Genomic DNA, 14512 nt, shown 5'->3' on the forward strand with positions numbered 1-14512 from the left:
AGGGATGATGGGAATTGTAGTTCCAAAACATCTGGAGGGCCGGAGTTTGCCTATGCCTGCAATAACACTAAACCAGAAAGCTGCAAAAGTTAAAGATATGTAAAGCTGTGCAAGATAAATCCTGATGCAGCTGTGGATGTTTTCACAACACTTAATATATGCAATGGAAGGTGCAGAGACACATCAATTGCTGACCATTCCAACTATAGGACCTCAAGTAGGATCTCAATAATATGAATGCCTACTGCTGACCAGAGTAAATCTTATTGGGCTAGGTGGAGCCATGCTGTGGCTCAGGAAAAAGAGCGAGAGTGGGAGAAAAGAAAAGGTGGTCTTAGGTCCCCATAATCTAGTAGGGAAAGGAAAGGTGCTATCATCGAAAAATATAGAAGTTGTCTACTTCCTTACCTCTACAAGACTCAGAGGACATATGGGTGTGGGGAAGGGACATTAAAACACCGAACCATCAAATGCTTTCAGGATGAAAGAACTATGGCTCTTTCATGTCATAAGCCCTTTGAAGTCTTGGTATTCCTGTACACATTCACAACTAAACATGTTTGGCCACAGCTAGAGATGAGTAGATCAGTCTATTCTCAGTCTACGGTCCCCCCCCCCCCAATATATCCGTTCAATCCTGCTTCTACCTTAATCTGTGTGGGGTTTTTTTTGGTTTTTTGTTTAAATCCACACGAAAATTCTCATTTAAAATTTTAAAATACATAATTATACCATATTTAATCACAATATGCACACTTTCTGAATGTATCTTTATGTCCATCTTTAATGCATTTCGGTACATAATTTGAGCAAAGAAACACAGTGCAGAGAGGTGCAAAACCTAATGGATACTTGTGTACATATGAGGCCAAGTTGTAAGGCTCAGGTCTGCCTGCATCAGGACACACAAAGATCAAACTCCTCAAAGATCCCTAGCGACAGCAAAACAGCACAGGCAGGTGATGACCTCAGAATAAATAACCGTTTCCCTTTGCCACTCTGCCTTCCCACTATAAAACACACAAGATGATTTAGTTATTTTGGTGTAATTACACCAGGGCACCCTTAATTATGGTGAAAACGCTCCGAATTATTGTACCCTGCTTTCAGTTGCTTCCTCTTGCCCCCGCCCTCACATCACCCAAAATGAGAGAAAGAGTTACGGAACAACCTACAGAATGTGTAAGCGCCGCACTGCACTCATTATAAGGTCAAGTGGGGATCTTGACTCAATAAGAGAAAATGGTAACAAACATCAGTAGCTGATGCACTGCAGTGAGGTTGTCACGTGACAAAACGAGGAACCCTCGTGCACCTGCTCCAACGGCATACAATCTGAGGGTTTCCCCCTGTCTGATGTTGCTGCACCTGTTCCACGAGCTCTTTGGGTAAAGGATGTGGGCTGGCTGTAAGCAGTGTGTGCTGCTCTAATGCACACCTGACATAAGGAGGCAAAAGGCAGATATGTGCCCACACAAACAGACGCAAGTCTATAAATACTTGACCTTAAATGTCAGCACACAGGAAGAAGAAAAGGATGGGAAGCAGTTTCTCACTAGTGGGTACAATGGGGAAGGGGAGGCGGTCTTAAAATCACAACCACAGATAGTGTAGAGCTCTTTTTTAAAAAACAGGATGATTGTAAAAGAAAACAACAATAATGGTTTAGCTTTTTTTTTAAAAAAAAAAAAGTATTGCTTGTACATAGTGTAAAAGTATGTGTGCTGAGCAGGCAGAATACAATAGCATATAAATAAAGCAACCGATTTACTTTGATTAATTTGTTGCTGTTGTTTATATGCAACGAATTCAATGTTTGGTGCTTTTTTTAATGCCATTGTGATTACTGTGAGAGGCTTTGAGTGCAACATTTGTTGTTGGAAAAGCAGAATACAAATATCAAATCAACTCAAAATAAAAAAGCTGACTTCAGAATAAAAGCACAGAAATTCTGAGGAAACTGGGCTTTTCATCCAATAGAATTTACTTTCTCTCTCCTCCTCTCTCTATGGTTTTCTTGTTGTTCTATTGGTGCACTTCTGCAGAATCATCACACACAGCTCCAGTGATAACACTTGACTCTCAGCTGTTTACAGCCCTGTCTTTTCTGAAATCTATGGGACAGATCAGCCTTCCCCAATCTGGTGCCCTCTATATCTTTGGACTACAACTCGCATGAGATCCAGGGAGCACGGCCAATTGGTCAAAGATCACCAGTTTACAGCCCAAAACATGTGGAGGACATCAGGCTGGAGAGGCTAGGACATATAATGTTATAATATATTATGTTAAGCAAGTTGGGACAGATCATAACAGATTATAAAAATACTCCTTTCAGATGCTATTAAACAAGCTGGGACAGATAGTAATAGATTATTAAAATACTCCTTTCAGATGCTATTAAACAAGCTAGGACAGATTATTAAAACACTCATTTAAGATTCTATTAAAACTCACAAAAATCATAAGAGATGTAGACGCCCCAAATAATAATCCAACTTCCCCAAAGAGAAAGTGTAACAGTCATTGAAGAATGCCAAATTACAATTGACCAAAATGGCGATAGAACATATCCTGTTTGTTCAAATTCACAAAAGTTCAATGGGGTTGACTTTCTGATGCTTAAACTTGCAGTTTCAGACACAAGAGGGTGTAAACAGGCAGTGCATTCAATGGTCAGGACAAGGAGGTGCTCCACTGCTTTTCACACATCTCCTTGCCTTTTCTTCAAGGTGTCAGTTCTCCACCCTGCTGCATCTAGATTCTAGACCAACCAATACTCTTAGATAGAAAGGAATAGGTTAGGATTTCATGAAGACTATGCTTGAGTTTTAAGGAAGGCCCACAGATAACTCATAGGTTTTCAAGCTCTAGGCTTGTCAATTGTTTTAATCTTTTAAGTCCCTGAGGAAAGTTTGCTTATCTGTTTGAAAGACACTTAAATGCACTGTTTTGCATCCCTACTAAAAAAAAACAACTTCTAAGAATAATATTTAACGAGCATTCTAGGGCAAATGAGTTGCTTCTTACTACTGTTGCAATGCTGAGGTTTAAGCAATGTAGCTCTATTTTCTCACATTGACCTCAGATGAACATTAAGTTGTACAGATCTTCAGACAGGGAAGTTACACTAAATCCAGACCCTTACAAACTTCCCTTGCAAACCCTGACAGAAGTTCAAAGAGCAAATGCTGGCTCCCTTCTCTAGCAATAAATTTTATTTGTTGATTGTTACTGGGAAGCTATTACACTTAATTCCTGGTGAACTACTATGTCCTCAAAAGACCCTGCTGTGACAAAAACTCTGCATTAGTACAGGATATGAGGATTCTGTGTCAACAAAGAAATATAAAAGGTGGTGTGGAAATTGTTAAGTTCCATAGCAAAATAAGGATTCTAGAATTTTGCCCAAGATGATTCACCTGAACTGATCTTTCAAGAGAATAGTGCAACCGTTACTATTTAACAGTGCTGCACTTCATGGACACTGCAAATTCCCCAATTCAGACCATATTTTCTACAAGAGAAGTAATTCTCTAAATGATTTGAATCCCAACATGGTTTCAAGACCAAACCTGCCTCAGTAGCCCTAGTGGTGCAATCTGTGGCAGGTTTTGATTCCTTGAGATCAAATCCTAGGATGTGGGGCAATGAAATTTGCTGCTCCAAAATGTGGCTTTTGGGTTCCAACTCACCTGCCCTGCTTTTTAACATCTTCAGCTGGGCTGGGGAGTCTGTGGCCCTCCAGATGTTACTGGGCTACAATTCCTATCATTCCTGATCATGAGGCATGCTGGACAGCACCAATTAAAGATGGCCTGCAACAACATCTAATGGTCCACAAGTTCCCCATCAATGATCTACACCAAACTGCTGACTACATTCAGAGATTTGGGTTGTGACAACTCTATAAATTCTTTCTCCCTTTTCCACCAGATTCTAATGAGGTGGTGAAACCTGTAAGCCGGCATCTCACATCACTGATGGAATGGATGTGGGCAAACAAATTTGAAACTTGTACCATATAACATGAAAATATTGTTGCTTGGGTGTTCTGCTGAGCTGGAATTAGGTGTGAAGCCTGCTTTTGATGGGGGTGTCCTTTCCTGGGGAACTGGGCTCACAGCCTGATAGTTTCCCTGGATCTGGCACCAATGCCTGATGCCCAGGAGACATCTTCAGCAACAGAGCCTTTGGCTGCCTACTGCTCACCTTGCCCAATCCCATACCACAACCTATAATATGATGTTCAATAGTTTCTTTCCATCTACCGTGGCAATTATAATCTAGGCCTACAATGTCATTGAGACAAGGGTGGCGCTGTGGTCTAAACCACTGAGCCTCTTGGGCTTGCCAATCAGAAAGTTGGCGGTTCGAATCTCTGTGATGGGGTGTGCTCCCGTTGCTCTGTCCTAGCTCCTACCAACCTAGCAGTTCGAAAGCACGCCAAAAAGGTGCAAGCAGATAAATAGGTACCGCTCCTGCAGGGAGGTAAACGGTGTTTCCGTGCACTGCTCTGGTTTCGGTGTTCCGTTGCGCCAGAAGCAGCTTAGTAATGCTGGCCACATGACTCGGAAAAACTGTCTGCGGACAAACGCCAGCTCCCTCAGCCTGTAAAGCAAGATGAGCGCCATAACCCCAGAGTTCTCTGCGACTGGACTTAACTGTCAGGGGTCCTTTACCTTTACCTTTTACAATGTCATTACGTGGATTCTATTTACCTCAGAGGATGAGTGATTCACTAAAGGTACACCAGGATAAAAAAGCATGATCTCTCTACGTTGGACACTCGGGTTGCGAACGTGATCCGTGCAGGAGGCACATTCGCAACCCGCAGCGTTCGCAACCAGCAGCGCCGTGTCTGCACATGTGAGGGTTGCGAATCGTCACTTCTGCAAATGCACAAAGCGTGAATTGGCACTTTTGCATATGCGCCGAAACCTGGAAGTAACCTGTTCTGGTACTTCCGGGTTTTGGCGCATCCGTAACCTGAAAAAACGCAACCTGAAGCGTCTGTAACCCGAGGTATGACTGTATATGAAGTATGATGAACACCTTTGTTTGGCTGCTGCCTTTTAAAGCTTGGGCTGCTGTTGGCATCCTGTTCTTCTCTCCTCCAGCCAAGCAGACCTCTCTAGTTAATGAAGGTCAAGGAAGAGGAGGCAAACTTCAGCACATCTACTCTCGAGTCATTCTTTACAGTCAGATTTTGATTCAAGCGTTTTCTGGAAGGCTGGGATTGAAAACAAACAGCCGTGTTCCTTAGGAAGGAAATATGATCTGACTGTGTCAGGAAAGGGAAACTGTTTGGAAGTCTAGACTGTCCCCTTCCCCTCCCAACCTCTCCTCTTCCAGGGTGTTTTCATTTATTCCTATAAAGGGCGGGGGGGGAGAGAGAAACTGAGATAGTGCAAGACCGTTTCTGCCTCCACTTGTCATCAAGAGATAGAGCTGTTTGATGCCACTGCAACTCAGGTGCAGCTGAAGCATGAAGAAGGGAAAGAGGAGGCGAGTCAGGAGAATTTAAGGAACGAGGCCTGGAATGAATGGAACTTAACGTACAGAATTGTGTGAAATCAAATGGCAAGGAATCAAACCAAAAACATCAAAGGGAAGAATCAAGTCAGGAAGCAAAACAGGAAGCAGCTAGCTTGCAACTAAAGTAACGTAACAGCAAGTTGGTTTGTATTCACAGCACAATAAACAAAACAAGGCTAAAATCAGCCCTATGGGATAGGGCAGGCTAATGTGGGTGGGAAACCCATGCGAATGAAGAAATCATAAATTCTGTTAGTGAAGAACAAAAATCTCCAGTGATCACAGACAAGGAGAGTAAATACAATAATATCCTGCACTTATATAGCTCTTTATTGCATCCAGATAACTTTCACATACATTATCTCAGTAAGCAACACAACAACCCTGTAAGGTTGGTCCTCATTAGTGCAGCTGGGAAACAAGGAAATAACAGTTCGTCTTGGGCCAGGAAAAGAATTCTTTACTGTAGTGAATTACAATCACTGTGCTCTATCAACTTTCAAATCCAATTGCGGCAAAGAAAGGATGCTTGATGCTGCCAAGGCAGGCGCAGAGAATAGCAGATCAATAAAATGGATTTAGCAGAGTTTATGAAAAATCCAGGGCGAGGAGAACACAAGGCAGAAAGGGACACTTGAAGGCCAGAAGAAAGTTGTTGTTGTTGTTGTTGTTGTTGTTGTTGTTGTTGTTGATGATGATGATGATGATTTAATCACTTATATCCTGCTCCTCCTTGTGTTGAGCCCCAAGTGGTTGAGAGATGCTCAGGAGAAAAGAACAGAAAGGCCAAAGTATCTTCTAGGCAGAATCTCAAAGAGGATGGCAAGTAAATGTTCTCCCAAGGCAAAGGACCTTGGAAGACATATATAGTCACACATGAGTTTCAGACCTAAAAGGAGAATAAGCAATTCAGCTATTAACTGTACTGAAGAGAGAGAGAGTCAGACTTCAACAGTTGTTTTTGTCATCTTGTTAATTCTTTCAGGAACATGTGAGCAGAGAAAACTGAACATGCTATTCTATTGGCTCATAGCATTACAGTCATTTGTAATGCCCCAGATTAGCTTCCCAGAAGCAGGCACTAGAATCGGGTACTTTATGAGACAATATCATACTATTGCAACATGTATTTCGTTTAGTGGCAGATCTCAACCAAACACCTAAAATATTCGCTCTAACTAAGCAATGCTTTAGAACTGCTTTGAAATACTGCTCTGGTTGCATGTGTCTTATCTTCATGTGTTCAAACAAATGCCCTTAAAATATGCTGCCAATGTGGCGGTTTCGTGGAAGTTGTAAAACAGAGTGGGGAAAACATGGTTTCTGTTACACACTAGTCTAGCCACATTAGCAGGCCAAAACATGCAGGCATGTTTATACATATTACAGACCCATTAAGCTAACTGCTGACTATCCCCAATTGCCCTTTGTCTTCTGGTTCAAAATAAACCAAGGGCTGAACTTCATGGTACCACTGCAACACTGAGAATTCTGTTTTGTACTGCCATTATTAAATGCTATGGTAAAGGTAAAGGGACCCCTCACCATTAGGTCCAGTCATGGCCGACTCTGGGGTTGCGGTGCTCATCTCGCTTTATTGTGGCCAGCATGACTAAGCCGCTTCTGGCGAACCAGAGCAGCGCACTGAAACGCCGTTTACCTTCATACCGGAGCGGTACCTATTTATGTACTTGCACTTTGACGTGCTTTCAAACTGCAAGGTTGGCAGGAGCAGGGACTGAGCAACGGGAGCTCACCCCATTGCGGGGATTCGAACCGCCGACCTTCTGATTGGCAAGTCCTAGGCTCTGTGGTTTAACCCACAGCGCCACCCGCATCCCCATTAAAATGCTATGAGGCTGTTTCAAATCTGGGGCATCTTCAATTAATTCTGTACTAGGAAACGGCAGAGACAAATCCTCTGCCCGTGTGCCTGACAATACTGTGCCAATAATTTTTTTTAATATAAAATGTTTAAAAATGGCACACAACTAAGTCAATGAGGTTTAGGATGTCAATTTTCGTTTGGTAAACAAGGTTAGCAAATTGCAACAAAGCTGTCCAACCGCAGTAATCAGCATCTGGGTAAATGGCACCCGCTCACTCTCTCTCCCTTGATAGGCTATTAAATAGAAATAGCTATTTAACTGAACCGTCTTCTGAAGAACAGGCTTAAGCATATTCAGTTTATGCCACCATTAAGTCTTCCTGTCAGGTCAAAAGCACAACATCATATGTATATGAACAAATACAGAAGCTGAAGCTGAGTTCTTTGTGAGGGACTTTTGAAAAGTTTTATTACAAAATGCAATCAATGAGGCTGAAATCTGAGTTGAAGGCCAGTATGCTGGCAGGGGTGGGGAGATGCACCATATTACTATAGCTTCCCTCCCCACAAATGCATTACCCCTTCTAGAAAAAAGATACAGGTACTCCTGGAGGTGGGTTTGTCATTTTCCACTTCAAATGACAACCACAGAGGCTGCATTGTGTAATGAAAGGAAAATAAATCTGTCTCATACAAGCAAGCAGCTACACATATTGCGTACTTCTGAACTTGCACATATAGGACAATATTAGAAACAGAAGTAGGTGTGTATGTTTAACCTGGTTGTATGCAAAGAAAAGTGGAAAAGACGTATGGACAGAAGACAAATTCGTGGCCAGCGGTCTTTTATTACAAGCCAGGAGTAAGCCATTTTTTAAAACAAACAAACAAACAAATGGCACTATGTTTTCAATAATTTTCCAGGTTATGCTCTTAACTGGAAAAGAGCAGGAAATGTGTATTTTTGAACCACAACAGCCACAGAAAATTTCGTAGGTCATGGAAAAATTTTGAACTCAGAGGGAAAAAATCAGACCTGGTTATGATTGAGTAAAGCATTCAATACATGTTCAAGCAATTGCTTGGCCGAATCCAAAGGTCACTCTAAAGACCAAATTCCTAGAAGGAGTCTCAGATTCTTGTTGACAAAAAAAGAAAACCTTAAGCCCCACGTCAAGGTTTATGAGAGGTTAGGCCACCTCGCAAGCAGCTTTGACAGCTTGAGGAAGGCATCTGCTCTTTCACAGTGAAAAATGCTGAAATATTTGTTGATATATATAAAATATGTGAAAATCTCTGGGTATTCTCCAAATTCATGAGGTTTATCAGCAAGCATGCGCCTGGCCATTACTCTAAAAAAATAAATAATTCAAATCCCTTATATTGTAGGGTCACACAAGCAATGATTTACTCATGGCCAAGGAACAAATAATTCAATAAATGTCTTTACAGCTGGTTAAATGCTGAAACAGAATGAGGCATTGAGTAACTGCAACTGCAGCAGCCAAGGAGAACACTCTGTCATATGAGAGTTCTTACACTGCAAGACACCAGAGAACCCGATTGCTCGTCCATTGTTACTTTACCCTTTAATGCCATACACATTTGAGATCATCATATTCCTCAGTTTTCCTATGCTGATTTGATTACAGAGGATATGTAGCTTGCGCAATTAATTAAACACAGCTAGGTTTGTGTGAGGTCAAGTGAACAAATGAATCACTGAACAGAAGGGAGTCCTGAGTGCAGACAAATTAATTCAGAGAACAAGGGTTCTCCAAACAGGAGTCTAGCTTAGCCCTGAAAACTCTACCTTCCCATTTTTGCCCTTGCAAAACAGTAATTAATGTCATATTGTGGAATGCAATCTTAAGGTTCTCTCATGGGGGGGGGGAATATTTAATAAAACAGACAGAAATATTAATGCAGCTATTCTGGATAACACTCCATTCTTCTGCTGAGTAATTCGCTAGCATGCCTCTCCTGCAATGTTTCAAGAGCAGGATGGGGGAAAGTATTGACATCTGAATACTAAAATGTTGTGGGCAGGATTCACCAAAGGTGCCCCATCAGCAGAAGTCCTGCACAAGGACTTCCCCTGTGAGCTCCCCCAATCTGACTCGGGGGTAGATGTAACCCCCAGGACAGTGTGTAGGGGTAGCAGAGGGGCAATAATTCTGCCTGGCAAATTCTTGCACGGACAGAACGTTTGTAATAGCATGACACTGAATTCTACCCTGAACATGTAATCTCTGTTTAGTTTTTACAAAAGAACCTCAAAGTAAAAGCAACCAGATAAAACTGAAACAACATTAAAGAATACTGTAGTGCTGTTTATTTCTCTCTCTCTTTGAAAGCAACCAGTGAGATTTCAAAAGGCTGGCCCAAGCAATTTTGTACTTGCATTCAGATGGAGACATGTGTAGACTTGACCTGCACAAGGGACAAGTCCCACATTAATCTTTGCTAGCCCAAATGGACTAACAGGATCAATGAGAGTAGTCCAGTTAAAATGAGGGACTGTTGAGTCAAAATACCTCTTTCGTCGCCAGGACTTCTTTCCCCACTTCCTATTTACTACAGCAGTAGAAAACCATCACAGGTACAGATCCTGGACGTCAAGCCACTATAACATAGCATGTCCCCTAACCTCTTAAGCAGGTGTCATCACATCTCCACGCATGCAAATCCCTAACGGCACACAGTGGCTCTCACAAGCAGATATCTACAGCCCACCCAGAGAGGTTAGCAGAGGTTCTCTAAGTGACCAGATGCCCCATCTATTTCATGGAGCAATTTGAGAACCACAGACTATAACTTTAAAGCCATGTGAAAATTTCTAGAAGACTTAATTAGGGTTTTGTTTGGTGTTTGTTTGTTAACCCTGTTTCAGTTGACTTTCTTCAAACAGCTCTTCCGATGCTCTTCAAAACAAGAGGAGTTAAACATTACAAGGAATCAGTTTTAAAACCAGCAATGTTGCACAACTCTTTCTCAGGCCCACAGCAGTGTAATGTGAACAGAAAAGAAAAAGAAAACCAGAAATTCGACGTTGTTTCCTTTGCAGTGGCAGTTTGAGTAACTAATATTCCACAGCTTAAATCAGCACCATAAATACTTAAAACCAGAAAACCAGAAGCAGGGGAGGAAATGCTAGAACAAAAATACACTCTGAAACATTCCCATCTTCGTGGCAGCAAAGTGTAGAGGGAGGATCACTACCTTTATCCCACCATGACAAATGTCATGTTAAACCCTTTGCTAAGGGAACAGGGGATCCACTACACCCCCATTAGGGAGTTGCACACGTTTCCCCCAGTGTGCGACTCTATGGAGGTCATGACAATGAACTCATGCTCCCTTCTTTCTCTGCTTCTGCCTTAACATGGGAAGCAAGAAACACTTGATTTCCCCTTACTACCTTCCCAGCTGACTTCCAAAGCACAAAGATTGCAGTGCAGGTTGAAATCTGTGAGTCCCACACATAACATTGCTGTAAAAGTGAGGAAATTTGTGTTCTCTCTCTCTCTCTCTCTGCAGCTTCTGTGCAAGGTGTGAAACAGTTCTGAGGCAAGTTACATTTCACAGCTATAACAGTTGATTTTTGTTTTGTTTTGTTTATAAAAAAAGCAATATATGATGTACTTTTTAAGGAATTTGTGCAATCCTGAACTAGGGCTACTAAGTTCAATACTATCAGGAAAGCATACATAGGATTGCTGCCTGAATGCTATCCAGGGGGAAAGGAAAATATCAATGGGATAGTGTGTTAGTAGGTTGCAAAGTATTTCAGGTTGTTGCTAATGTATTAAATCCATTTCAAACATTGTGCAAAATAGATCCCCAAGCAATCTGAGAGTATTACCTCCATTTTATCATTATTGCTATGGCACAGAAATCTCCCTTTAGTTGTTTGAAGCTGCAGACACTACCTCCATTCAGGTGCTAAAATACCATTATGCCCATCTATTGGCTACGTTGGTTGGGGCTGTAGAGACTAACACTGTATGCAAATTATATTATCTAGTTATGTTTTTAAGTGTCAGGCTGCTGTGGTTCAGAGGTGTTGAGTGGGTGGGTGTTTAAAATTCACGCTGTTCTTTGCCCTGTGTCCCCTTACCTGGCTTTCCATGATGGGGGGGGGGAGGTTCTACATTTCTGTTTTCCACAATATTTAGATTCCTGCTCTGAGATTCAAAAGTTTAAAAGACTAGACTCAAACTAATCCCTTGAATGTGTGGTTTCTGCCAAGCCCATAACCAGAGTACCAGCCTTTCAAATGATCGTCTCAACAAGAACTCTAAGGCTTTCTCATTTTTAAAATTTCAACAACTAACTTCATTCTATTGATGTGCGTGTGGGGTTTTTTTTTGAGGGGGGGGGGACAACACAAAAAATAGTCGAACCAGAGTTTCCTCTATTGCTAATCATGATTTAACATAAATCTTCACATTGCCGTTGAACAGATATTGTTCACCAGAAGCCTCCATTTCTTTAAAATTAGTCTGCCCCTCTCTCTGTGTGTCTGTGTGCATACTCATGCTCACCTTTAGGCAAGCAAATTCTTCACATGGGATAGCAGTTTCCAGGATAGCAATGGGTGAGAAATGTGATTCAGCTCACCCAATTCACACTTTCCAAAACAATACATGTACATTACACAGCCATCCAATAAAAATCATATTTCTGTGGATTTTTGCTTCAGCCACAGAATGTCTAGAAAAATGCATTATTGTGGGGCAAAATGTGCATAAAAATGCACATTTTAGTGAAAATAACACACAAGAATAAATTATATATAGGGAAATTGCTTTTTCAAAATGGGTATATTGGGCAGAATTGCATACAGTGGTACCTCGGGTTAAGAACTTAATTCGTTCTGGAGGTCCATTCTTAACCTGAAACTGTTCTTAACCTGAGGTACCACTTTAGCTAAGGGGGCATCCCGCTGCCACTGCACCACCGCCGCACGATTTCTGTTCTCATCCTGAAGCAAAGTTCTTAACCCAAGGTACTATTTCTAGGTTAGCAGAATATGTAACCTGAAGCGTCTGTAACTCGAGGTACCACTGTACAAAAATACGTATATTAGGAGAAATTCACACTGATGTATTTTCATGAGGACTTTTATAAAAAGATAAAACTGATGCAGAACTGAGGACAAGATACAGAAAACTTAGAAGCTTGAGAGAAACTGAAACTGATAGATTCACCAGTCCCTATTCCAGTATCCCTGACCTGCAAGGACGGTGCAAGCAGTACATGCAGAATGATTTCAGCAGAATACGAAAGACAGTGCTGCGGGGGGTTGCCATTGTGCTGAATCCTCCAGCTGCCTTGCATGAAAAGCAACCACCAAGAATAGCATAAGGGACTTGCGGAAGGGAGAAAAGGATTTCTTTAAAAGCCTTCAGAGGAACTCCTACTAGGGAGGCCAGAAGACTGGGTGGTTAACCACACGTACTTCTTTTTTAATTATAAAATACATGAGAATGCTTGTTATGTAGACATCCAATCATACCCGATTCTTCCAGCGGACAGAAAGGAGAGTTTTTTGGCAGTAGGCATATTAGGAGCTTCTCATACAGGTGTTATCTGCCTTCCCCCTGTTGGCCTTCCTAGTGATGTTTTGAATTTCCGTATTTTTCGCCCCATAGGGCGCACTGGCCCATAAGGCGCACCTAGTTTTTTGGGGGGGAAATAAAGAAAAAAAATTATTTTCCCCCCCAGGTGTGGGGCTGGGGCGGGGAAAACCTGAGCTTCCCCTGACCCCAGCCCCCAGAACAGGCTGCTATCCGCAAGCCGTGGGAGAGCTGCGCGAAGCCCGAAGCCTGGGGCATGCTGAGCTCAGCGCGCCCCAAGCTTCTGGATGCAGGCAAGCTCTCCAGGCTTCAGCGAAAGCCTGCATTCGCCCCATAGGACGCACACACATTTCCCCTTTATTTTTGGAGGGGGGGAAGTGCATCCTATAGGGTGAAAAATACGGTATTTGAGATGGGGAAGCATAACAGAATTTAAATTATTAGTAGTATTAACCAACAAATAATAAATGGAAGTTCCAACTCTTACTACTGCCAGCCTTTGCAATCCAGAAAGAATTGGATATCTTGTTTTTGCAGCACATAAAGTCAGAAACTGAACGAAGCAAAACCCTTTTCCAGGGCAATTGTGCTGATGGCTTTCAGTTAGTTTAAAAGAGAATTAAAAGAGAGGGGAAGGGAAAATTCTAAATTCCACAGCTTCGCCACATCAAAACACAATGAGTGATTACATATATACTTGGCACTGAGCTTACATCACTGTTTGTATGGCTTAGATACTCTAGAGAACGGCCTACACGGTGTGATAGCTTGTTGACCTCATGTAAATGATCTCATCTTGCAGAATGAGATCACGAGAATGTGATCAGCTCTGCTGCATTCATGTAAGTGGTTTTGCAGAGCTGACAGCTCACCCCAACATTATCACTGCTTGGTCACACGGTGGGCAAGGGGGCAGAATAGAACAACACACGTAAACAAAAAGGAGATGTCTCAGCCTTTAAAGGAACCATTTGACTGGCACATTCTAACTACCATGATGAGAAGCCTCCCCCTAAGGGTCTCTGAGCCAATCATGTGAGCGCAGTTAAAACACAAAGTTTCAAGATCAGATCTGGGACTCTATATAAAAACTTGCTGAACAACAATGAGCTCATTGTGACTTCATTTTGGGCTGCTAATTCTCTTCACCCTATGAATAGTGAAAATTGGTTTCAAGGCAAGAGTAGGGGGGGGAATACCCTTAGTTTCTCACACCTAACTAATTCTCCGCCTCAGGCCTTCCATTGCTGGGGCTGGTGTGCTCCACTTTGTACTGCTGCAGCTTAATTCAGCATTTGGGAAGCATATGGTTGAGGGAGCACTGAAGTCCAGTTTTCTTGTTCAAGGTAGGTAGCTGTGTTGGTCTGCCGTAGTCGAAACAAAATAAAAAAATTCCTTCCAGTAGCACCTTAGAGACCTACTAATTTTGTTATTGGTATGAGCTTTCGTGTGCATGCACGAAAGTATTCTTCAGTGTACAGTGGTGCCCCGCAAGACGAATGCCTCGCAAGACGAAAAACTCGCTAGACGAAAGGGTTTTCCATTTTTTGAGTCGTTCTGCAAG

General features: G+C 42.1%; 1 protein-coding gene across 31 annotated transcripts in view; it reads right to left on the bottom strand.

The window, feature by feature from the left end:
* The window catches only part of LOC114601368 (uncharacterized), a 347155-nt gene that overhangs the window by 163588 nt on the left and 169055 nt on the right, over nucleotides 1-14512 (bottom strand). For 2 of the 31 annotated variants that reach the window (XR_013393970.1, XM_077933232.1), the window contains one exon: nucleotides 5848-6427. The exons of the other annotated variants lie outside the window; for them this stretch is intronic. Coding sequence is in view for 1 of the 2 variants with exons in the window: in XM_077933232.1 (XP_077789358.1) it covers nucleotides 6409-6427 (19 nt within the window). In the remaining variant the exon portion in view is untranslated. Of the gene's footprint in view, nucleotides 1-5847; nucleotides 6428-14512 lie in introns of those variants that run through there. 31 annotated transcript variants of the gene reach the window in all.

The sequence above is a fragment of the Podarcis muralis genome, chromosome 8 (assembly GCF_964188315.1).
Source record: "Podarcis muralis chromosome 8, rPodMur119.hap1.1, whole genome shotgun sequence".
Lineage (NCBI taxonomy): Eukaryota > Metazoa > Chordata > Lepidosauria > Squamata > Lacertidae > Podarcis > Podarcis muralis.